We start from the raw sequence: 23205 nt of genomic DNA on the forward strand, positions 1-23205 counted from the left end.
GAGGAGGAGGAGGAAAGAGCTCGTTTTACTTAATCTTTTAAAGAAAAGCGCCCAAACCTTATACAAACCTGAAGGTGGTCCACATTACATTGTTTACGCGATGGTGGAGAGATTAGTCCTCCCTTTGATCTCTGCAAGCGCAGCGATCACAAGGCCATTCTATAGGGGCGAAGGGAGGGACAGTGGGGTGGAGGGCGGGGTGGAGCAGAGACAATGGTCGAGTCATAACACAAGTAGGCTGCCTAAAATAGAATTTATCTGTAAATAATAAAAGATAAGGGGGAGGAGGGGGACGACCCGCCTGTATTTACATTCAGGGCTCTTAAAATTTGTTGCCCCTGAGTGGAAAACGAGGGTGGGTAGATAGCTTTGGCAAGGCGATGACCCTCAGTGTTGGAGGCATTTGTCAACGCGTAGAAGAAAATGAAAAAAAAAAAAAACAGCATCCATCCCAGCCGTGCCCATTCATCCATCCTGGATCTTTCCATTTATTCAACCATCCACCCATTCTGGATCCATCCATCCTAGATAAACCCATCCATTATGGATCCATCCATTCATCCATTTTGTGTCTAACCGATCATCCATCAATCAACCCAATAAACGAGCAAGCTTATTCACCAAAAAAATACACCAAATGGCCAAGCTCCTACCTCGTAAGTATCGAAGGCAGATCTTCTACTGACTTGCTTCATTTTTACTGCCAGATGTGGTTCTCTCCTTATCAGGAAGGCTATAAATGGCCGAAATGTGTGAGGCATCAGCAAATAGGCATTAATTTACCACCTCGGTAAGCATAATTATGCCCTGCAGCCTTGGCGGTGGTGACCCGACTATTAACAGTCGGTGGCGGATGCGGGTGGGGCGGTGGAGGCGTTCGGCGATGCGACCGGCGGCCGAGCCACATGTCACCGGCGCGGCGGATGACTCACCGGGGACTTCAAACACCCGCGAAATAGTATAAAAGAAAAATAGCGTCATTCTGCAAACATTGCCCTTTAGCACTTCCTGTCATTATCTCTCCCACTGCCTCGAGAGTCATAAGTACAGCCAAGAGAGTTGAACACGATCTCTGGAGGAAGAAAGGGGGTTAAGGCCTTTACGATGATGGCTCCTTTCCAGCATAGAGAAGCTATTTACTTACCAACCTCAATGCACCTCGTAGACGTCCAGCTAGCTGGACAACAGAATTCCTTAAAGTAAGGAACATCCTCTATGGCAATTTGGCGAGTGGGAATGATTTCAGCCCCCATCTCATGCTGCCGGCTTGTCACTCCTGACATCGTTATTCGGTAAATGCGTGTGCGTGTCCATACCTCTACATCATTTACAATTTCCATGGGTCTTTGTGGTCCGTAAGCCTTGATAGCGCCCTCCTCATGCGATCGCTTCCTCTCAGCTACATAAAATGCCCACCTCGAATTCACTTTCTCACCAGACATTTCAAAATCTCAATTTTTCCTCTTTTTTCACCTTCCATTCAAAGATAAATCCAAATTGGGATACGGTTTTGAGTCCATTTGGAAAATCACTCGCATTTCTTCATTAGGAGAACAGCTGGCGTTAATTGTCCCTCACAAGCATGAGAAATAGGGAGAGGACCATCTGTTGCCCTCCTTCTTGGCACAAAAATAGCGGTGAACTAATGTCAAAAATTACTTTTAACTACACCTCGACCGTCTAAGCCCTCCTACCACTAAAGCCTTTAAATTGGGCTCGCAAAAAGCGCCAATCGATAGGCCTGCAGCTTTGCTGCCCCAGATATCGACCCGCTCGCCCATCACCGATCGATAGCCCCACCACAGCTGTCCTAGAACTCAGAGCAAAAAATATGGATCGATTTTACCTTGCCTGCGTAAGCCAATCAAATTGATGGTATAATCGATAAATGTAACCGTACGAAATTTAACTCAACTGCAGATGAAGAATGCAAATATTGAAGGTAAGTCCTTTTTTATGAAGATTATGTATTTACTATTGAATAATATGCTTGACTCGTTCTGCAACCTATTTAATGTTTAATACAACTCTACTAAATGACTAAAATTAGAAACATATCTGCACAATTCGGATGGGTTCTTGCTTTCCAACGTACTTGACAATTTGAAGGGTTAAATGTGCTGGTAAATTATTAATTGCTCTGTAAATTGTGGCCACATCTGTGAAGATTTATAACGCTTGAATAATGAATGCATCAACCGGCTTGGCTAAAAATAAAAGCACTTGCCACTTTGAAGAGAATTTTTTACTCACATTTTTACTTCAAGATTGGATTGAGTAGAAGACAGAAAAAGTAGGCTATTTTACTCTTGAGGATAGTAAATTTTGATGAATAATTCATTAAGCTGGCACTTTTTTATTAGTTTAGGGAAAAACGAACTTCTCTTGTCTTATTACACTTGTCTGTCTGCCGAGTTGTTGTGTTGTATGGCACGAGCACTTTGAGAGGTAAATATTCCCTAACTCTTCTCCCTCCATCGGCGATAGTAATAACCACGAGAAGCTCAAGGTGGTCTTCCATTGTTGTCTGAATGACAGGTAGACAGGAAGCACGTCAATCTGGTGGAGGAGATGCTACTGGAACACCAACATGGAGAGCAAGGTGGGAAAACAAATTATTTACTTTTCTGCAGTGTCTATTAAAGGCAGTTATTGTGTCTAGAGGATGACCATGTTTAAGGGGAAAGAAACAAATTTTGCTCTATTAGGATATGTTTCCAATAAAATGGAATTCCGGAAAAAAGGTTGAACATGTTAAAAAATTAGGGTGTTTCACTAGTATTACAGGTATGATTTCAGAAAAAATAAATACCAGAGGGAAGGGCCCAGAGATAGAGGAGTGGGTGCATTTGGAATGGAGAAATAGACAGATGGATGGATACGGGATGGATGGATGTATAAAAGGAAGGATATCGGGTTGGTGAAGGAATGAATAAATGGTTTGATGGACAAGTGGACGGACGGATATCTAGTGAATAGTTTGATGGATGGATGGATGGACACCGGATTGATACTAGGTGGATGGATGGAGCCGAACTGTATAAATGGTTTGAAATCAACCCCAAAATCTCAACAATACATCTTCCCAGAAAGCTGCATTCGCCATCACCTTAAACCCCTTGACGTTAAGCAATTTGGGCAGTAAGTTGTTCCACCTCCACTCCACTTAAGGTATAGGTAGTGGGTGAAGTTCTACCCGACAACTTATTTGCCCTCTAATTGCTCGTACCACAGAACGGTTGACTTTTAAATTTCGTGTCTCTACGTGCGTGGGTGGACATAGAGCCAGAAGAAGATTGATTAATAGGTAAGGCAGCCTCGTTTCCCTATTTTGTCTCCAAGTAATTAGTGAATTTTTCTCCTCCTGGGAAGCATTTAATTAGCTTCACTCTGAATACCCTAATTGGAATCCACCAAACAACGAACAATCTACCAATCCCTGTAGGCTCAATATAGGGTACTTCTTTTAGTCAAATGAGGTGTAGATTTGTTCTTTTTCTTTTAGGGCTGTCTATCACCTTCGTCCCCCTCTTCCACCAGGCCACGTCTAAGGCGATTCGAAAGGCGGTCTTCTTTCATCAGTGATTCAAGGAAGGCCTGACGTTGTGAATAAAGTCAGGTCTCTTCCCTGAAGGGCGTGAAACAGCCACAGCAGTCACTTTTGACGCCTTTATCAGGTTTGTGTCTTAAGTGGTGCCACAGTAGCCACAAATTTGGTAGTGGATTTAGTCTTGAGGAGGAGGAAGAAATGTGGAACCTTCCATCTAATCAGAGGGTTAGGAAATCTCTTCACCCCACCATTTATTCTTTCGCGCGTCCAGATTCCATCCATCTGTCCAACCAACCATTCCTCTATCCACCTTCACTTCCTTTCATTGATTTTTTCGTACATCCATCGGTCCATTCGGTGCCCCTCCACTCGTCCGATGATTCAATGCACGCATGATAAAGTCTACTTTACGAAGGCCATTTAATTGCCACTTTAAAACCCACTAATTATTTCTATGAGCTACAAAAGTACACACACACACACACACACACGCAACCGAAAACGCGTTATTGCGTTCTCCTGCATGCGCGCGTGTGCTCACCTCACCTTCCCTCCTCGTTCTCCCCACTTATCAGCCAATCAGCAAGTTGGGAGCATAAACAGCTGAAAGATGAGCAGCACTAGCAGCAACATCATCACCATCGACTGTGGTGCGTGGTGCAGCAGGCAACTTCTCCCCGTGCTCCACGACGACGGTTGAATAGGCTGATGGACAGTGGTGTTGACATGCGAGAGACATCTCACTCAACCTCCTCCTGTTCCTCTCGAGTTGGGGCCTACTCCACTGACTCCTCTTCCACCACACCCTCGTCGAATGAACGACGCGGAGGATTAGCTACGACAACTTCGATCTCGGCCACGGCAACACCTACCACACCTGTAGGCGGTGTGAACGCCCTGAAGTTGTTCATTGGTCAGATCCCACGATTTATGAATGAGGCGGACATAAGACCTATCTTTGAGGAATTTGGACCCATTTCTGACATCCTCGTATTAAGGGACAAGCTGACTGGCATTCACAAAGGTAAGTCGTCCTCTTCGCATGCATTTTGTCTAATGCATAGTCCTTAATCTCCTACCCCACCCTTTTCACATCTCTTAAAGAAATATGACGAAACCGCTTGACGAGGCAGAGACATAAATTTCACTCTATTTCCTGCGGATATTACCTAGATGTTGCACCTTTAGAGACCCTTTACGTCCATTTGGGTTTTACTTATCCTTGGAAGGGTATGGGGTGTTTTGAGGAGGAAGGGTAGACTATGTCGAGAGGGCGGGAAGCCGTTAAAAGGACAGGAGCAGGAGGGAGTTGCACCTCTGATCCATATTTAGCCTCGGTTCTGCGTCGGTGGCCTTTATTAATGAATTTCTGGGTTTCTTTTCACGACTCTGCAACAATTTCTTTGGAAAACTTTCATCAGTTCCCTTAGACGTGGCGTTAGAATTCCCTCCCCTCCCCTCCCCGGTTTGACGGACATGTCGTTTGATAGGATTTACGACGGAAAAGTGACAGATTATTCACTTCATCGCAGGGTTGGCTGTACAATTTTTTCGATGCGGCGTGTCCCAAACTCAAAAGTAGTATTGGAAGAAGCATCAGACATACAAACAGGAGTTTTGCCACCCTCCGTTCCCCTCACCTTCCCTCCCCCGCCCAGCGACACTTCCCTACCCCTCAAAATCACTGGGGCCGTAGATAAATTGGGTGGAGGATAGCTGACTGCCCTCCACGTCTGGTACGAGCCACCGCTTCCACCCCTATCTTTGACTAATAATATGTTTAACAAGCTATTTTTAAGCCAGAGGAGCATTCTGGAGGTACTTGAACTTTTGCGTGTGCTTTTTTGCTAATCCAAAGGGGTAAAGATGGCATAGAGATGCAACCGCGATGTTATCTGCAACCATCGCTCTTAAGTACTCCGACGTTATCAAACCTTTGTGGATTCGGGTAAGGGCGAGGCAGAGAGCATAGCATTTAGGTGCTAAGGAGCTATTTTTGGCTAAAAAAGCTCAAACAATAATTCACGGTTGAAAGTGGTGTAGTACACATTTGATGGAGGTCAGTGTGCCTCATTCCCGGCTCCTCTTCTCCCTGTGTGGTTTCTCAGCCTCTGACAAGGGAAGATTGGATAGGAGGTGGAGGTTGGTAAAGTTTAAGGAGGATCGAGCACTCGTTCCCTCGCTCATTCACTCACATGGTTGGCACAAACTGACCCCATGTCGCCTAAACGGTCCAATTTAACCAAGTCCTCATGACAACCGACTCACTCAGCAATACCAGAGAGCTCTGCATTAATTTACCCGCCAGATTTTGGTAAACTAATCCCACAGGCGAGTGTTAACCCTCTGGTTTAATATTTTCCCTCATTTTTATGTGTAATGTGAACTTTTCAATCAGATCAAATTTCCCATCACAAAAAAGGGGAGGGCACGAGGTCCTTTTTTTAAACCATGGTAAAAAATGGCTTTGCGCCCAACCTACTGGCGCATTTGCTCTGCAGCCGTGCCGCTTACATGGGCTGTAACGTGACCTCGGCCATTTCACCGCGATCTAATTAGCCTGACTTATTTAAAAATGAGTGGAAAGAGGGTGAGAGAAGGAAAAAAAATTAGTTGTCTATTTTAAACCGGAGGAATATTTATTCTTTTGTATGTGGGTGCCAAAACGCTAAAGAGATTAATGAACCAGACCATGTTTTAACCCTTTCTTGAGACGATTGAAAGTGTCCTATAGTTTACCGGAAACTTGACGTATTTAAGTAGGCTAAAACACCTATTTAAGTAGTATGTACCCACATATCATTTAATCCAAATTTATGGCTCTTCTTTGAAGCACCTCAAAATACGCAATTTAATCCTGTCGAGTAGTGACGGGTGGAAAGACTTCTCTGCGGTAGTTATGCCCCAATTCCGGCCACCAGTGGGAGTTTAAATGACCTTCCTTACGGGAGTGGAATCCGCCTTTCGCAGTGGAAATTGGTTAACTGCTAGACAGGACATTAACTAGGATTTTAGACAAAATTCAGCGGAAAAGAGGCTAACTTTGACCTTATTTAGGTGAACCAATCCCCTTTAAGGTCATTGGATAATAAAATCGGATTTGTGGTTTATTTAATACCCCCACAGGAACAGCCAAGCCGTTGAGCTATAAAACTAACTCGATTGGCTGAGGTATAGAAACTTCATCGGTGGGGTTTTAGGTAGCTTAAGGCGTCCTCTTTAACTCCTCTAGAAAACCTTCCTCTGTAATTACGACTAGAGACAGACTTAACCTTTTTGTCACCAATACTACTGAATAACTCCCTTCCAATAAGTAGTAAGTAAAAAGCAAAACAACAAAGGTCTTTTTGTCTTGACCGAGATGATTGGGATTTACTCTACTGAGCTGGACCTGTTGCCTAGCAATGCGACAAGGCTAAGAATCACGTATTAGAGAGCCGAAGACAGCAGTACGAGTCGTGAAGGCCTCAACTCTTCTCGCACCCATTTGCCCGCTGCGTTGGTTGCGTAATTCAAACAGTCAACAACAATCACTGTCAACGGTAGTGCCAGTTGGGGGGTGGGAAACCGTTATCCCTGACACTCGACGCCAAGTGTCTGCAACCATAAAAAAAGATGATTTTCTGGCTATTTGTAATAAAAGACATTAAGCTGTTCAATAACAAAGCTCTACCACTTTACACTTGCGGCAACAAGAGAGTAATGTTGACATGTCTGGAATTATTGGGCGGATTGACGGACAGGCAAGGGGGGGATTGAAAAAAATGAATGTGGAATGGATGGATAGATGGATGAGTTGAAGGAGGGATGGACGGATGGATGGACAGATGGGGAATGGATTGAGGGGCGGAGGGATGGATAGATATATGAATTTATAAGGGATAGCTGCAAGATGGAATGGCGGACGGGGGGATGGATGGATAGGTGGATGCGAGATGGATGGATGGATACAAGGTAAATAGTTGGATGTGCAGACTCATTCTGTAAGTCATTGACTCGGAATTTTCGAGAGGGTTCCCCAAGACAAATAACAAAGTATACCTTTATCAAATTTCACCAACAACCGCCAGACATCCCTGATACCTTGTCGTTTCTCATTTTTGGTCCAGCTAATCCCTTGACACTATAGTCACAATCTAACCAATGGCGAAACAGAATGCGCCATTTGATTTCCCCCTCCTTCACCATGCTTTTCTTCCTTCTCTTGTAAAAAAAAGGTGAAAGAAACGACAAGACGATAGCATTTCTCGCAAATTTAGCGTATAGGGGATGAAGAGCTGCTTTACTCCCTCTTTATTATTATTATTGCTGCTGTTGTGCTCTGTTCGCTGTGACAAGTACGTTCACACAGCAACCCCTGCTGCAGATTTTCTAATGAAATAAAAGACTTAGGACTTGTTCGATTAGTAAAAAAATATTTAAAAAAAACAAAGTCTATCTTTTAGGTTTTAAAGCCAAAAATAATTGCTGTCTTTATATTGGTTGCCCAAAATCAATAATTTCGGACCAATCGCAAGTATTGATTAAGTTGGTGTGCTGTTAATGGCCATCTTACTAATTTATTTAAATACCGAAAAAATCTTGATTTTTTTAACTTTTTTCCCCACTCGTACAGGTAGTGGAGGAAAAGACTAAAGGGCGGATTTTTATAAAAATAAACCTACGCCACCAGTTTTGTAAATCTTTTAAACATCCGGTTTGAAAATGCGAATAGGTGCTACTGCCATTCACCTCAGTTAAATGCGGGTACAAAGGCTGTTGCTGCTGCGGGTAAACATTATTTAAAAATGTTAAAATTATTTTTTTTTTTGGAATTAACTTGCTAAAAATAAACAGCGTTTTCCTATTGGTTGCCCAAAAGCCAATAATTATGGACCAGTCTCCAGTAATGATTGATTCGGGGGCGTTATTCGTAATCACCCCACCACTTCTATGAAATTCTAAATAATCCTGATTTCTCCCAACATTATTGTCTCAGAAGAGGTGGTAGAGGTAGTGGCGGAGGCTAAAGGGCGGACAATTTTGCTTGCATAAATTTTTCAGCATTCATTTTAAAAACCAGACAGACGTTGCTTCCATTCTCAACACTAAAACATGAGTATGCAAGTTAAGTCCTTCCACAGTACAGCAATTTTTGTTGAGAAGTGGCGATGTAATTGTATGAAATATGATAAGGAGGAAAAGGAGGAGGAAAAAATAACATTTTTTATGGTGCGTGAGCAAGTCAAACAATAGACACACCTTTGGCAGTTGAGTCGTCTTCTTTTGGCCACACCTCCACATTCCCATCTGCACGTATTTAAGGCAGGCAAAGATCAGTCTTACCATGGGGTGAAAGACGTCTTCCATCAAATCATCCATTCATTTCGAGGTCCAGGATGCGTCAGTCCTGGAGGTACTCTCGTCTGATTTCCAAGTCATCCATGAATTCAACCATCTCGTGATTGGCCTACCCCACCCTTTTGTAAGCTTCCTTTCTTGCTTAAATCCCCCTGTCATTCAATCCTACCTTCCTGCATCTGTCCTAAAGCCTGTCACTTGTCACCGCCTGACTATAATGCAACCACAAATGCCAAATCACCTTTACTTTCTCCTCCACAGGCTGTGCATTCATCACTTTTTGCAAACGAGACTCCGCAGTACGATGTCAGGAGACGTTGCACGAGAAGAAGATCCTTCCAGGCGTGAGTTGTCGCTGTCAATTACCGATTATTTTTGCCTTACTGACTGCATTTAAATTTGTGTTTGACTCCCCCGCTTTCCCGTGTGGTGTCACTTAAAATAAACTGTGTGATTTTGCATTGTGTGGAAAAATATGGATGAGTCTTTTGCTCTCTCCCTTCGTTTCGTTACATGGCATGTGAGATTAGAGGGGAATTTGGGGTAACCTCTATCCCCTGCCCCTAGAGCCCCCCCGCCGCCCTAGCCCTTATCTAGCCCATCAAGCACAAAATTTGCCGCCGTTTGTGTGATTGAAGTAAAACAAAAAGCAGAGGTTGGTAAAATAACTGGTTGGGAGTGTGTCGAAGCCATCTTTGGGGTGTCTACGATGCTGACGACTCCTCACCTCAGTATTGGTGTCGCCTTTGGAAGCGGTGGTTCTGCGGTGCCTTTCAGGTGCTTCTCGAGAAAATTGGATTTTGGAATTCGGCCCACCTTCGACTAGAAAATAATCAAGTGATTTAAGTCCTGCGAATGCCCTTGAAACCCTCCTTGACAATTCACTCTTCTTCTCTTCAACTTACTTTGAAGAAAGAAAAGTCTGCGATTCTCTACAATGAAAAGTCTCTAACGAATAAAATTGGATGACTCTCTGGTGTTGCCAGTGGCAACCATTTTAAATGCAGTGATATTACTAGCTAGCTTCACAGATTCGTAAAAAAATTCTCCTTTCGTTTTGGAATCGTAATACTTTCCGCTTTGAGAAGGGTGGTGGTGTGGGGAAGTAGTGACGCGACTTCTTGGACCTCTTCTTGGCATGTTTACCAAATTTTTTAACCTATAGCGAAGTTCCTTTTGCTTCCGAAATAACCTTTAAGTTATTTTACTCTTTCACTTTTTTATTTGCATTTAAGATGGCTCGACCCCTACAGGTGAAGGCGGCGGACTGCGAACGCAAGTCCGGTAAGTCCTGCTTACCTGTTCAATCTGGCAAACGCGTATTGACATCCCAAGGTCACTGGATTAGGTCTTTTAAATGTAGGCGATTCTACCACCTCCTCTGTCAGTCCTTTTTGCCAATATTAACCCCTCCTGTCCCCTCCTCCCCCACTACTACCGTACCAGCGGGTTCTTTGAGGGAGGGGAAAGGGCCCTTACCCTCCTGAAACAAAAAACTGGTTAGCTGATAGTCAAGTGGGAGCAAAATGCGGCACCCCTCTGCACATAATGGAATGCTTGATTGAGTTGACTAGCACCTCATTGACCTCGCTAAGTCCATTCTTCTCCTCCACCTTAAACTTCTTTTTTATTGAGACCTACAATGACCTCAAAACAAAGGATTGATTAATTAGACTGCATTCATTACTCCTCCTTCTCTTCATCGGCGCCAGAGAGAAGCAAAAGCCCCCTTCAACGAATTCCCACCTTTAATTAGCCTCCAGACGTGTAGACTAACTTGCGGGGAAGGAAGGGAGAGGCCAAGTCGCCACCACCAGTCAGTTATGCCAGCTTTACTCAACCACAAAATGCGCTCAAATTTTTGTAGTTTTATTCCTCAATGGTTTTAATGCACTCCCGCAGTATTTAGTTTGAGGACAAACCCCTTACCGATATAAAAATCCCTCACCATCCACCCCCACATACGTTCATCCTCTTCCCCCCCCACATTCTCCGTGAATCCATTAGCTATCCGCGGGGACTTGCACGCCGTTTTATGGCCAACCGCAAGGCCATCAACAAATTATGAAAAAATTTTTCCCACATCTTTATTTCGCTACCCTTTATTTTTATTTTATCGACTGCAGAAGCTCTGTAAGATAGCCGTTTTTTCACCAGCCTAGTCATTTGCTATCGATCCCGTGAAATCGATCACTAAAACGCGCGGGGTGCGTGTCTAGGCGAGACAATATACGATGTTGACCCATTCAAACAAATAATAATATTATTGGCAACTTTTAATTAGGGCTCTTATTAAAATTAAGCTATTAAACGAAATGAAACAAACACTAATGCAAATGTTTATTTTGCAATATTTGACAAACGACTGTATACATATAAGAGTAAACAATTACATTCACAAATATCATTCTGGCATTTAGTAGCAAACTCGTACTTCAAGTAAATTAAGATATAATGCAAGAACAAAATGCCTTTACTTTCAGGATTATTCCTGTGCAAGTCAAGCATGTTGAATTGCGCATTTAGCCTCCTTTTTTTTCGATCAAGAAGTCGTCGCCCAAATTGCCGGTAAATGGCGTAGGCACACACGCACTCGGACGCGCACGCCTTCTAGTATACACAAAAGGCAAACATTATTACTATCTGCCATTGGCTGTAAGGGTTTCTATAATTATCCCCCACATACACGCACCAACGCCTCCGCGTCCACCTCGTCGGTCGCCTTTACATGCAACCGTGTGCTAACTGCGTTTGACAAAATTGGTCGATTTTTCTTAACACAATTGACGCCATCATCAGTGGTGAAGGGATTAAAGTTTCGGAGCCAAAAGTTTTGCGCCTTTTAGCTTATAAACTCGCCACTAAACCATTGTCAATTTTGAAATAAAGCTAACTGATTTTTCTAGACATTAGTGTTTTATGCATTGTCTGTAAACAATAGATTTAGTGATCTTTTTGTACTCAAATCGCTCCCTCCTTCTCTCTCTCACACAGTCTATTTTTGCTAAGAGAAATGAATTAGAGTTGTTTACGCCTTCTTACTTCATGAATTATAGTTTGAAATATGCGTTTTGTAAAAGTTCGGAATGTTAGAGAATTTTCCTAAATAGGCAACTGTCATTTTCGATGATCAACCGCCCAATGAGTCGTTATATATGTCCTCAGTAAGTGATTTACTACAATATGGAATTTTAAAAAGCGTCATTTTCCTCAGGAGGCGAACTTCACTTGATTGCTAGTTGCCATGATCACAAAAGTTCATCCTTTTGTGTGTGTGTGTGTGTGTGTGTTCCTACTCCTTCATAAATAAAGGCTAGTCTTTACCACAAGGCAGCCCCTTTGGCCCGATATGATAAACATTTATAGCCCATGCAGCTCGCTATATTCGTACAAACCATTTACTTTGCTCTTATTCTGGGAAAATGTGGTTTTGTTATGTTGTGAGAAACGACTGGGGTGTATGCGAACTTGTCATTTTCAACTGACAAAATGTATCAAAGTTGGGAAAAGAGAGGCCTATTTTTGAAAAACAAGGGAGTGAGACTCTCTGAAGTCGACATCTACTTCTCTCTCCCCCAAAACTGCACACACTAGTTGTTTACAAAAGTTAAAAGGGATCTTTTGTGCCTAATTTAGATAGACCTGCGGGTTTGTAACGCAAATGGAAATACTTGCGTTCAAAAATGACAAAAATAGGCTTTATGATCTGGGTCTATTAAATACTTGCGTTGGAGGGCTCCACATCAGTAGTAAAAGAAAGGGGAAGGAATAAGAACATAAACTGTCCTTTGCAGCAAGAAGATAGTCTTTTCCACAGAGAGAGGGATGCGGCTTGTAGATGATAACGAGATAAATGGATGGACGGACAGACGGACGGGAAGCACAAAGCATTTCTATTTGAACAGGCTATTTCTATTCCAACATAGTTGGAGTCCTTGGATCGTAGTTGTTCGCAAAATCACCCTCTTGGACCTTCCAACCCATATTCCCTTTACCAAAATCTCACGGGCAGATCTCTCTCATTTCCAGCTAAGCTGTTTTCACCCTTGGGCCTTCTGATGGATGACCAAGTCCTCGTGACGACTGATGCGACTAAACCCTGTCAAAATTATGGGTGGCACAGTCCAGACCCCACCTGCCTCCTCCTTTTCCTCCTCTACACTCACTGGTAACCTCAAAATAAGTTAATGATCTCTCTCTTTCAGGGAAAAAACTAAATATTAAAAATCTTCATCCTCCTCGTAGTTTCTTTTTTTCGAATGGGTAGATTGATATTTTTAACCCAGGGGGAAAAATTACTTTAGTTCATTTAAAAAAAAATTTTCATCTCATTCCTAAATTTTACCTTAAATTTCCTTAAAGACGTTATCTCATTCATAAGGCGGCTTTTTATTGCAAATCATTTTGTCGCCTTTTCGTCAGTCTATTCCCCGATCTTCCTCCCCCCCCCTCTATCAGCACAAGGCGAAGCCAAAATTTCCACTTTCTGTCTTCCCCCTGTTTATGGTTATACAAAAAATGTTATCAGAGAAATAAGCAAATAAAAATTTGCTTGGGTTACCAGAATAGCTCTATAGTTGCTGTGATTTAAATAAATGATTAAGGCTAGCCTAAATTTAGCTCCAACTCCTTCTCTTCTCCCCTCCCCTCCCCTCATGTGACCTACAGGAAATGCGTGGGCGGAAGGTACAAGAGTACTCCATTTGTGATTTCCTTTCAAACAAATCATCTACTCGCCAATATTCAGTAGCAAAGTTTATTATGGGTTGGTATGTTCCTGATGCTTCGCCTAATTTGCTTCCCCCAAAATCAGCGATAAAGTCGGGTTTGTAGCTGCTGCGTAATTTGAATGCTTCGTGATCAATTAGCGTTGGCTACTCTTTTGGAGTAAGGAGATCTTGTGGGCATAAATTCGGCTCTAGTGCTCGCCCAACTTTCCGACTGGTTTAAGTGGGTCTGCAAGATAGCTTCGTAGAGAGCGAGGCAACATTTGATTGCGTCAAAGCACGTACCTTGTGACAAGCTCTCTTGCATAGAGAACAAATGTCTGATAGTAACTGATCTAAGTCAACATCACATGTTTCAGGTCACCCGCACAATCAAGAATATTCTATTGCAATAGATTAAAAAATATTTTGTTTTGCATTTAATTTGGCGAAATCTAGGCATCAACATTATCATATGCTGACTTGCTCTAAGATGTACTGGTGAGTCTTTTTTTTATTTTATAGACAAAACTAGTAATTTTTTCTTAAACAAAATGGGAAAAGTTTTCTATAAGAAATCGCCATCATGCCTTACAACTCCTAGAAATACTCAGACGCCTTAAGCGTCAATTCGCCGTGACCGGTGGCATGCTGCTTCACCTGTGCTCTTTTACGAAGAGGCGATGACGGTGTAGCTTTGTTACCACCTATCAACTACAAGATGTAAGGATAAACTTCCTTTTCCGTCCCACTTACATAGTACCATTTAAGTTTTTTTTTAAAAATAACTAGGGAAAGGCATCCCAGAAGGTAGAAAATGGAGATAAATGAGCTTATTTGATCACAATCTGAAAAATTCTTAACACTTTAGAAGCACATCAATATGTGTTTTTTTTTTTCATTCTCCTGTTAAGTTGGAGTCAACGTGTGGGTTCCCCGCTAAACACTTTGATCTGTGCCTCCACCTACACCGAGTCTCGGTTAATTAGCCCCAAGTAAACCTGCGCAACCACAGCCCAAATTCCTAGCAAAGCGGCCCCAAGAAGGCCTTTGCTCTTCTATGGATGTCAAGATTTAATTTCGCTTCTCTGGGTAAAACTGCCTCCTCCAGTCTCCCAAACACTGAGCAGTCATGTTTATTCAGCGCCATAGTGGAAAAAGTCTCCTTCCAAACAGCATTAGCCCATTTCCCAAAAAATGCTCAATTTTTGGTTAAACTGAGTCCAATCCGTTGCAGAAAACATCTTTCAATGGAGGGATTTCCATCGACTCGGCTATCATAGTACCATCCAATAATTACCCGCTATTTTTGGATTACAACGCTTTTCCGTCAGAATTAGCAGCACTCTGCTCACGTCTGTTTCACCATTTTCTCAAATAAGATTAATCTTGAGGCTAAAAATATCCCCGAATGCGCCCACCTTCCCACCGCCAGTCCACGTAACTCGAAGAATACGCTCCCGTGCGTGCGTGCGTGTGCGCACGTTCACTCCTGCTTAGAATAGCCCTCGATCGATAGGGTGCGAAGGTGCGTGTTGGCACGCGTCCGCATCCACCTGCGTCTATCGATCGCGCCGTTGCTACAGACGGCAGAAACCGTAGCTGAGCGAAACTCACGCCCGCACACACGCACGCACGTACGCACTGCCTGGCAGAAGTAGCCGTTGCATTTGGCAGGTCTACTCTGCCCATCGATTTCAACGCGCGTGCTGATTGGTGGGCTGGTGGGAGAAGGCGGAGGCGGAGGAGGCGGAGGCGGAGGGAGAGGAGAGCGCAGAATGACTGCTTGCCTGCCTGCTCGACTACGCCTAGTGTAATTGTGTTCTCTCTTCCCTACGTGTTGTCCTCTCCTTCGTGTCGTTGCTCTCCGTCCACTCATCCATCCACATCCCTCTCGCCATCCGTTCCGTCGTCCGCCCTAGTCGTTGTTTCATCCTTGGTTGTCGTCGTCGTGAAGTGCACAATGCTTCAAAGTAACGCGAAGAAGTGTGCCAGCGGTAAAGACACTGACTCTGCGAAGACAGAGGAGGGTAAAACCGAGACCAGCACATTAGTGACAAAAGCTGATAAAGCGCAAGACGGTAGGCGGGTTACACCCTCTAATCCACCTCTGCTGCAACTCCTTTTTTCTCCTCATCTCTTTTAGAAGAGAGGAAACTTTTCGTTGGAATGCTGAGCAAACAACAGAATGAGGAGGACGTGAGGCGAATTTTTGAACCCTTCGGGACGATTGAGGAGTGCACAATTTTGAGGGATCAGGCAGGCAACAGTAAAGGTGATTTGTCGAGTTGCAATAATTTTAATTTGTAGGCCGTTTGTGGTTGATAACTGCCCAAAATAATTCCAATTTACTACTTTATTCACAAAATATTCTTTTTTAAGTACCTGGTGGTTTTAGCATGAAAAAATTGGTTCTCAAGGAGATTGTTGTTGAGGGTGTGTGCGCTTAGACCCACTGGACTCCACCTAGGTGTGTTCTGATTGGTTACTCACCTCTCTAAGTACAAACACAAATAATTTTTTAAAGAGGTAAAGTCAATCAAAGATACGACTTACTAGGGTTCCCCTTAAGCAATGTTGTCCCATATTACTTCCAGGTTATCAATAAGGTGTGTTTAAAAGGGTGATACTGTTTTTTGACAAAGCAATTAACTTAGCTTCGAGGCCATTTTTGGAGACGTTTGCTTAAAGAGAAGCGTAAATTTCTACTTTCTGGTGATAGTTAGGCTAGCGATGCTTGAAAGCCGTCGTTTCAAGCCAACGTGGCTAATCAGGCATTCTAAGGCAGGGGAAAACATTATCCTGTCTCCGCCTACTCCCGCCGCGTTAGTTTTGCGACCTGTCATAAACTTTAATGGGGTCGAGGGGACATGGGGAACCTTGAGTTTTTCCCGAGGCTGCTAAAAGGCACATTAATTTAGCGCGAGGGCCGACACGCCTTGCCCTAATGGGTGGACACACGAGGACTGGCGAGACGACCGCGAAGAAATTCACGCACCAGTAAAACAAATTTCCTGTTACAAATTCTGCCTAAAATCCGGTTTTTTTCCAGCCTCAAAACAAGTCCTTGAGGTGATTAAAGAATGTAATTACAGAGTCCTCCTGCTGACCTCACACAAATGCCGCGGCTAACAACTGAAATTCATCAATTCTTCCACACTGTGACAGGTGACCTTGAAAAGTCAATTTCTGATTGGTCGAATGAGGGAGAAACTGCCTTGTGAAACTTTTGGAGCAAAAAGCCGCCTTGGAAATGTCGATTTCATATTTTAACATAAAAATATCCCCAAATTGAGAATAAATGAATCTAATTCAGGGTAACGGCTTCCACACAAGCATTTACTTTGTTAGAACGAAGGAAGAGGCTTTTGCATTATTAAACGTGCGTTTAAGTCGCCTGAGAAAAAAAATTCTTTTTTCGTTCCGCTTTTTGGCATGATATGTTGCTTTTGCGGCTTAAAAGTTAAAATGTCTTCCCGGCTCAAGAAACCCACCAAAATCAAATTGCTTATTTCACCACTAAGGGCTGTCAAGGTGACATGGCGAGCGGGATGCAGGGCGAGGGGTGTGTCTGCTGCCCTCAATCGAATGTGCGCTGAATGACGAATTTTCTACCTGAGCTGCATGGTAGTCCCTTCAACCAATCCCCAATTTTCCGTTTTAGGTTGCGCTTTTGTCAAATTCTCTAGTCAAGCCGAAGCCCAATCGGCCATTGTCGCCCTTCACGGGAGTCAAACGATGCCAGTAAGCTGTCGTGTAAACAATTCACCCCTCCCATGCCTCTCTTCTAGGGTGCCTCTTCCAGCATTGTCGTGAAGTTCGCTGATACAGAAAAGGAACGTCATTCACGGAAGCTTCAACAGCTGATTGGCCCTTTGGGAGTATTTAACCCGGCGCTCGCCTTGTCCCAACTCGGCAATACCGCCTACACACAAATCCTCGAGGTTCGTCCTACTTAAATGTCCTGTCAGTAATACCAGAGCGGATTTATTTATAGGTTTGTTTCACTTAGAATCTCTCTCAAACCACGGGCTACATCAACCCGGTAGCAGCGCTCGCTCTACAATTACAACAAGTTCAGCAGCTGGCCGCCGCTACCAGCCCCGCGGCAATTACCGGACTCGGCCTGACTCCCGCCCAGGGTTTACCCCTGTTCCCGTCCCCCGCGGGTCCCAATGGTCCCCCAGCCACCGCCAGCAGTCATCAGCACCATCCACAAGCCACTCACCTGGGTGGAAACAATGCGAATGGCGTCGGCGGCCACGTCCAAAACAGTGCCGCAGCAGCAGTCAACACTGCTCCACCAATCACAGTTGCAGCTGCTAGTCCCAACCAATCAGCAGCAGCGGCGACTTCTGGTCCACCAATCAACTTGTGTAATGGTGGCGCGGCCGCACTTAGTGCTGCGTTAGCGGCCACTCAACAAAATAATATGGCCCTGGCCGCTGCGGCATTAGTTGCCGGTGCGGGACTCAATGGTAATTTGTTTTGGTGATTCGAAAAAGAGGTGTCAAAGAATGTTTTTTGGGAAAATAAAGTGCAAATTGTTAACAAGTTAAAGAAGATGTTTCTTAAATTGCAGATATTAAAAGTAAAAGGCCTAAATTCTAAGGATAACATTTATTAGCATTGTTTAAAATACTTATTGACTGCAAAGTAAGCGGTTAGGTCCTTTTCGAATCCTTGCAGGTCCAACTCCGGCAATAAATTTGAATTCTCTTGCCTCCCCGATTCCAACCCTGGCAACTGCAGATCCGCTGTCACATCTCTATCACAATTACGCCCATTACGGATTGTGTAGGTCTACAATCCTTTTTATTAGTTTCAAAATTACGAAATGCGCAGTTTTAAACCGAGAAGAAGTGTAAAATTAATTAATTATCACTACGAATTAAAAATCGCTGCTGATAGATTTCGAAGTCAAGGTGGACAAACTAACCGTCCAATAACACTTTTCGGTAGAAATAGATGCAGGAAAATGCACGTGCTACTAGGAGAGGTCGACACGACTGCGCGTCACTAGCCATTCGCCTAGCTTTTCCCTTCTCTTCTCCAGGTGATGAGTCACACTGGGGAAGGGCAATTAGGGTGAGTTTATTGCTTCTCATGAAAGTCGACCTTGCTGACGTGGCAATCCTGGTGGCAATCCTCTGGTGTCTCAGTAAAGTCACTGTGACTTCTCAAAATGGATTACCTATATGAACAAATTAAAATTATTTTTTTCACAAAGTTATAGGATGTGTCTGTAGGCTGATGCTCTAAGGACTAATTAACCATATTATATAACAAAACGCTGAAGTGATTTTCAGTAGACCTTAATAAAGGTTTATTTCTCCCATCACAATGTAATTAATATTGAGAGATCTTTGTAGATGATAGAAAAATACGAAATCAAAATTTGACTCGACGTAACTGAAAATTCTATTTTAATTTAAAAATGGGCACGAACCACTACTTTTGTCTCCTAGAGACCGCTAAAGCGTGTTTAAGTATTCTTTTTTGGAGTGATCTAAATGAGATGCTTATGCAGTTCCCCGAGTCGTGCCCAAAGTCTTAAAAAATTAAGTCTGTGTGGAGGAGGCTGAGTGGTTCCAGAAATGATCAGTAAGGCCACGCCACCACAATGTAGGTAGGATGAGAGTCGTTTGAGCCTCACTAATTAGTAAACAACGTCTACCTCGATTCAAAAGCAGTAGAGATTAATTTCATGTTTGATTGCTTAAAGAAGGTGCGGTAGCAAAAGAATGTGCACCCGGACGTGATTTTGTTGATGGATCACTCTAAGTTGAGTTAATCCTAAATTAACTTCAAAAGCAATTTTTCGTCTTTAGTGCCAAAAAAACTTTTGAAATCACCTAATGTGAGTGCTGAACTATTGCTTTGAAAATCATATTAACCGAGAAGAGGGCCATAGAGGATCCATCAAGGGGGTCATCGATTCGCCTGTCAAAAATGCAATGTTCTGAATAATAAGCTGTCATGTCAACATGGATTAATGAAGATTCCATCGGTTTGTCCCAAACAGTCTACACACTACCCTACATCACACTTTGCATGTGCTGGGGATCGCGTACGGAGTTGTTCACCGCAGCTTTCTCGCTGAAGCCCCAGATCCACTCACTTGACACAAAAAAGTCAAAAGGGTTCCCTTCTTACGAATTAAGGAAAGTGGAAAAGAAGGCTACAGGTACTGCCCAGCTCTTCAATTCTCATCAAATAGACTCGTCTTTCGGGCGGGGGGGAGAGAATTAGAAATAGAAGCGAATATAAAGAGTGAAACAAAAGTGCATTTGACAGAAAGTTGAAATCGCTTTGCAAAAGAGGGCAGAAAATAAAACATCCCGGGGGATGCTTTACGCCTGGAAGGACTTGCTTGACAAAATAGCATAGTGAGGGGGAACGCCCAACGTTAAATCATATATCGGCAGTAAGGAAGGCCATACATCAGCGTGAAGAGGGGCTACGCAGCCACGGCCACGCCCACGACCGTAAAACCAAATTTCTAAGTGAAGTTACAACCCGCAGGGAGTAAAATAGTCGCCCAACTAAGTGGAAAGGCAAGCAAAGCATTGTTGTCCTTTGGCAGATTTACTTCTCTGCTGGCAGGTTGGTTAATGACCCTTGGGAGGCTAAATAATTCTTTAGTTCTGCTTTTTTAACTACTGAAATGTGTAATTAAGTAGTACTGTTGGAATTAGGCATTCGGCAGAGTTGGGGCCATCCCCCATTAATTTAATGCTTTTCGACACCACTACTGACAGATTTTAAGTAGTGAGTTTTATGGCCTAGCGATTGATCTTAGCAAGCATAAATTAATGGGCCGAAACTTGAAATCCCTATCTCCTGAAGTCGTAATTCGCCCACTCCTAATACGGAAGCATGATGTGTTAGGGAGGTTTCGGGCGTAATCAAGGGGTCATCCAGGGGATGGGAGAGATGAGCGTAAAACTCCTGGTTAAACTTACAGGCTTATGCATATTTTTAGCCCCCTACGGCCATGGCGCGCCAGCACCCCTGCCACAGATTGCCTCACTGGCCCAACAGGCCCTCAATTTGCCTGTTCAACAGAAGGAGGGCTCACGAGACCTCATTCTCACCGGTAAGCCCTCCGGCATCACATCACGCCATTATGCCTTGCAATCGCATTGGTGCATACTATTTTCCCCTACTTTATCAGGGCGACCCTTTAACGGCAATATCGATCGGAATGGCGTCTTCCATTGGTAAACACGTCCTTTCCCCTTTCTCTCTCTATTTCTCGTTGGGTGTTGTTGATTTAAAACGAGAGCTAACTAAGTGATCTGCCACATAGCTCGTGCAAAAAACCTGCGTCTACCAGACGCCAGTTTTTCTTTGTCCTCTTGTGATGTGTTTTGTCTTAATGTCTGTCGGTTTCAAAAAAAAGCTCAAATCTGGGAATGAATTGCAATTCTCTCTCTCTCTCTGTCCCCAACTAAAGCCGCGATACCTTGGGCATTTTGTTGTTTGTTGTTCGTCTCCCTGCGTAGGCTGTTGTTAAGCAGTACAAAGTTATTTTTTATTCGGTCCAAAAATGAACTCCTCCTCCTCCTGTCTGGCTGACCGAGCTCGGTCACCTCCTTGTACAAGTCAGCCTACTGAAATGCCCCAGTAGTAGTAGTGAGGTGGCTTTCTTTTTCTTAAAGGACCGGAGGGATGCAACCTCTTCATCTATCACCTGCCCCAGGAGTTTGGCGATCCCGAGCTGGCTCAAATGTTTATGCCGTTTGGAACGGTCATTAGCGCTAAAGTCTACGTCGATAGAGCTACCAGCCAGAGCAAGTGCTTCGGTAAGTTCTTCCTCTCCCCCTCCCCTTCAATGATTTACTTTCTTGTCTGGCAGTTGGACAGCTGACAGTCCACCCATTCTTGAGTTATCGTGTTAGTTCTGGGGCTTGGTAGCTTGGGCAGAGACCAGCCAATAAGCAATTTGGCCGGTTCGATGAATCGGTCGGTTTGCTGGTTAAAGATCAAGCCGATTGGCTGTCAGGGGGTGGTGCCCTAGCTGCCCTCTCCCTATCACAGCCGGTTGGTTAATGCGCGTTATTAGACCCCTAGGGAGCTACTTAACTCAGCCTACCCAAGTGGGTAAAAATTTACCCTATTTTTCGCCCGCTTTTTAGGTTTTGTGAGTTTTGATAATCCCGCAAACGCTTTAGCCGCTATTCAGGCCATGAATGGCTTCCAAATCGGCATGAAGAGGCTGAAGGTGCAGCTTAAACGTCCCAAAAATGACGCCTCGAAGCCATACTAATAAGTCCCTCTCCCGTTCTCTCTCACCATTCCTTCCCTCATACGTTATTATTGCTACTGACCCTCCCCAACTCCCACCTTCCCCCCTTGCCCTCCTTTCCGCCAATAACAGACACTCCAGCATGCTTTTAATTCCACACGCACACAAGCACGAAAAAATGATTTGTTATATCGCAAAAAAACTGGATAATTTTACTGGTTTATACATAGCCACGAACTGATGTCCCAAAATCTGTGATCCCCTGTAATTAGACTCTCCATCTCGCTCGTTCTACCTATCAGCTTCTTTCTCTCTCACGCACGCGCTCTGATTGGCTAACCGCCGATCAATCAACCAACTGCCAATAGTGGCACAGTGTACAGTAATTTTTGATTGGCTGCCCTCTCATTTGCATCAGTCAGGAGGACAAGAAAATGTGCTGAAAAATGCAAGACAAAGGAACGAAATGCAAAATTGGATGCTTTCTTTATCCTGATGTTATGAGTTACTTTTACGCTGTCCTTCTCTTTCACCCTTTTAAAAGACGAGGTGGAATGGTGAAAATGTGGAATCATTTTAAACCTGCAAGGTTTGTTTAAATTTATGCGCAAACAAATACACACATATATACATCAATTTGCATCACTTTGATGCAAAAATTGTTGCTTATTTCGCCCTATTTTTTGAGGATACGATGAAATAAATTCTTGAAACAATTTTAATCAGCTCGTTTTTTGGCGGTGTTTTTGCATCAAATGGAGAAAATTGAAATGCTTTAAATATAATCGAGATAAGAGCCCTAGGCTGGTCAACAGAGCGTAGAAATGAAGACGCATCACACCTATGTGGCGCCGAAATTACATAAGAAGCCCACAGCGTCACATATATGTGACACTGTCTGTGAACGCTCCAAAATCAACAAAGGCTTGGTTTTTTTATTTGCACACCGAAAAACACCACGTAAAAAGGCTTAAACTTAAAGATTTAAGGGTTTAAAAGGTGTATTTTTATATTTTAATCTTCATGGCTTCACGAGTTCGACTAACTCGGCCCAATGACACGGCGCTAGGCCCTATCTTCGAACTGTGAAGGTGATAAGCCAAGTGCAGAAAAGACGGTGAACGGTGGATTTTGGTTCTCAAATTCCTCACGCATCAATTTAGCATCCGGGGCGCGTTTGCCTCCATAACTTGTTAATCGCTCGTCCGCCATCATGGCCTCGGAGCGGAATCAAACGCCCAGAAAAAACCGTCCCGTACTTATAACTCCTTCCTCCTTTCTACGCAGGACTTTGTCTTTGTAATCAAGCATGGCACATAGGTGGAAACTCGGCTTTTGAAAAGTGACTTAAAACTACA

At 43.6% G+C, this 23205-nt stretch overlaps 4 protein-coding genes across 4 annotated transcripts; 2 read left to right on the forward strand and 2 right to left on the reverse strand. All coding sequences in view use genetic code 11, as the record gives it.

The window, feature by feature from the left end:
* Nucleotides 1-93: 93 nt before the first annotated feature.
* EGR_10266 (hypothetical protein) lies at nucleotides 94-1442 on the reverse strand (the record flags this gene model as incomplete). Its single annotated transcript, XM_024499515.1, has 3 exons — nucleotides 94-159; nucleotides 784-938; nucleotides 1145-1442. 3 exons carry the CDS (start codon nucleotides 1440-1442, stop codon nucleotides 94-96), a joined length of 519 nt encoding a protein of 172 aa, XP_024346069.1.
* Nucleotides 1443-4258: 2816 nt separating this feature from the next.
* On the forward strand, nucleotides 4259-10394 carry EGR_10267 (CUG-BP- and ETR-3-like factor; the record flags this gene model as incomplete). Its single annotated transcript, XM_024499516.1, has 4 exons — nucleotides 4259-4574; nucleotides 9152-9234; nucleotides 10126-10174; nucleotides 10279-10394. 4 exons carry the CDS (start codon nucleotides 4259-4261, stop codon nucleotides 10392-10394), a joined length of 564 nt encoding a protein of 187 aa, XP_024346070.1.
* Nucleotides 10395-15082: 4688 nt separating this feature from the next.
* Nucleotides 15083-15475, reverse strand: EGR_10268 (hypothetical protein; the record flags this gene model as incomplete). Its single annotated transcript, XM_024499517.1, has 1 exon — nucleotides 15083-15475. One exon carries the CDS (start codon nucleotides 15473-15475, stop codon nucleotides 15083-15085), a length of 393 nt encoding a protein of 130 aa, XP_024346071.1.
* Nucleotides 15476-15559: 84 nt separating this feature from the next.
* On the forward strand, nucleotides 15560-21868 carry EGR_10269 (CUG-BP- and ETR-3-like factor; the record flags this gene model as incomplete). The annotated part of the gene is made up of 9 exons (XM_024499518.1): nucleotides 15560-15677; nucleotides 15743-15871; nucleotides 17261-17340; nucleotides 17388-17540; nucleotides 17609-18074; nucleotides 18286-18393; nucleotides 20582-20695; nucleotides 21261-21404; nucleotides 21738-21868. 9 exons carry the CDS (start codon nucleotides 15560-15562, stop codon nucleotides 21866-21868), a joined length of 1443 nt encoding a protein of 480 aa, XP_024346072.1.
* Nucleotides 21869-23205: the final 1337 nt, after the last annotated feature.

Source organism: Echinococcus granulosus, assembly GCF_000524195.1.
Source record: "Echinococcus granulosus chromosome Unknown EG_S00204, whole genome shotgun sequence".
Taxonomy (NCBI): domain Eukaryota; kingdom Metazoa; phylum Platyhelminthes; class Cestoda; order Cyclophyllidea; family Taeniidae; genus Echinococcus; species Echinococcus granulosus.